Below are 2,106 nucleotides of genomic sequence, written 5' to 3' on the forward strand. Positions count from 1 at the left end.
AAAATTTGTTTTAAGCCTTATGCAAGGACTACATCTCTGATCTATGGGGGCCTGTCACTGAAGATTCACCCGGGACGAAAATAGCATGTACTTGACTGAGGCAATTATCAAATGGGAAACTCAAGCTTAGTAATGACACAAAGGGTCACCATATCCAGAGGGTGACGCATCTAATTACTTTTTAAAATCTCACCTTCTACTTGCAATATTTTACCACTTTTTCTAGAACAATTTATAACTAATATGGGATACTAAACACATCAAATGTCAATTTAGTTTAATAGCAGGTAAGTCTTACAGAGCAATGGCACCTAGCTATTACATAATATTCTAAACAGTTATAGTACCAGAGATATATCAAGAGATAGTCAGGTTCTGGGGACAAAAGTTTCATTTAAAATCTGTAGTCTTCATTTAAATACTTTTAGAAAAATTTATCACAGCCGTTAACAACCAATTAAGTAATATTCATGGCCTCTCAGTATTATCTGTACCCTTCTGTTTGTGTGTGGTGTCCGAGATAAATGTCAAAATAACAACAAACGAGCCCTATTTCACTGAAATTTATTAATGTTCTTGTCAGCATTTGAAATGTTTCCAAATTCAAAACAGATGCTCTGTGTACTCCATTCTTCACGTGGGCCTTCTATCCTGCTTCTGTTTTAAGGATGCAATGAGCAATATGTCATTAACAGCAGCACCGTTTCAGAACTGAAAATTGTATGACATGCTATAAAATATTGGCAGTAGTTTTGCCGAGCCTTAAAACTACATATCTTTTTCAGTCTTTGCAATCTTTACTTATACTGATTTAATGCTATATATTGCACATTCTTAACTCAAATGTTCTAAACTTCAGCATACAGAGGAGAATGTGATGTAACTGAATAATAGGGAATTTTAAAGGTAAGCATGAAGGGGATTTTATTTAATCGTTATATGTGTTTAGCTTTATTATTCCATACAAAACCAACCCTTAAAATTTCAAGTATTACAAGTTATGTATTAAATCCACTGTCTTTACAAATATAAATATCTTCAATATACATGATTCTTCACAAAATGATTGTAATTCTAGAAAGTGAGAAATCTGTACACAATCTTCAATTTAATTTCCCTTTTTTCATGAATCAATTGCCGAGAATTTCCTCTTATTGTGCTGATCAACCATGGTCGAAGTGGTGAGGATGTGAGCCCTGCGGGACAGCCACAGCTGGTGATCCTGGAGAGCTTTCTGGCCAGCATGGAAGAGCGTCCTCTCAAGCTCATCTAGTTTGACAATCTGGGCATTCACATCATCCCGTAGAGAGTTCTGCGCAGAGTCCATTATTCCTCGTAGCCGTTCTCTGAGCGTCTGCAAAATTACAGAAAAGTGTGGTTATTTCTTGCTTGTAGCTTGGCAGTACTAATTAGAAAAAAAAATTGCACAAAAATATCAAGCAATTTAAATTAAATAAATTATACACACTATACGTCATTTAAACACTGTAAAAGAACCCACTTGTGTCAAAAGAGATGCTAGCGCTGCTGCTTCAGGTCCAGCTAGAGGCAGGAGATGCTGTCCTAACTCATAATAGTGTGGTCCAAGTTTGTGCAAATCTACAACACTTGCATCAGCTTTCATAATTTCCCTGAAGAAAGTTAGGAAAAGATCAATTCCACTTTTTTTTCTTTAGTTATATAAGTTAATTGCTTACAAATTTGCAGCCCTATCTGAACACTTACAAAAGCTTCCTTTCTCTGAGTTGTAATAAAAAGTGGATGCCTATGTATACCAAATATATTCTAATAAACAAGTACACAACATGAACTTTATCATCAATATGATAATGATTTATTCAGATTACAAATCTATTCACTCACAGCAGTTACCTGAACCTACAAACAAACCACATACATATTATTTCCATACATCAATGTAATAATTTAGCCTACCTATATCGCTCCTTAAATGTATTCGGTAACTGGGCTGACACTATGTGCCGTCTTGATGAGCAGAGAGCTCTGGCCAGCCAACAGGGAAGCTCCAACTTTGTTCCAGCAACCACATCTTTATTGCCACTAGATGGATCAAGGTAGCCTGAAAAGGTACGTGAAAAAGACTTA

General features: G+C 35.7%; 1 protein-coding gene across 1 annotated transcript in view; it reads right to left on the reverse strand.

Moving 5' to 3' along the window:
- Positions 1-1,070: 1,070 nt before the first annotated feature.
- LOC119585857 (DNA replication complex GINS protein PSF3-like) overlaps positions 1,071-2,106 on the reverse strand; it is a 4,143-nt gene continuing 3,107 nt past the window's right edge. The window contains exons 2-4 of the mRNA XM_037934589.1: positions 1,936-2,080; positions 1,502-1,631; positions 1,071-1,354 (exon numbers count right to left, since the gene is read on the reverse strand). Of these exons, the coding sequence (XP_037790517.1) occupies positions 1,124-1,354; positions 1,502-1,631; positions 1,936-2,080 (506 nt within the window). The 3' untranslated portion in view covers positions 1,071-1,123. The remainder of the gene's footprint in view (positions 1,355-1,501; positions 1,632-1,935; positions 2,081-2,106) is intronic.

The sequence above is a fragment of the Penaeus monodon genome, chromosome 20, assembly GCF_015228065.2.
Source record: "Penaeus monodon isolate SGIC_2016 chromosome 20, NSTDA_Pmon_1, whole genome shotgun sequence".
NCBI lineage: Eukaryota > Metazoa > Arthropoda > Malacostraca > Decapoda > Penaeidae > Penaeus > Penaeus monodon.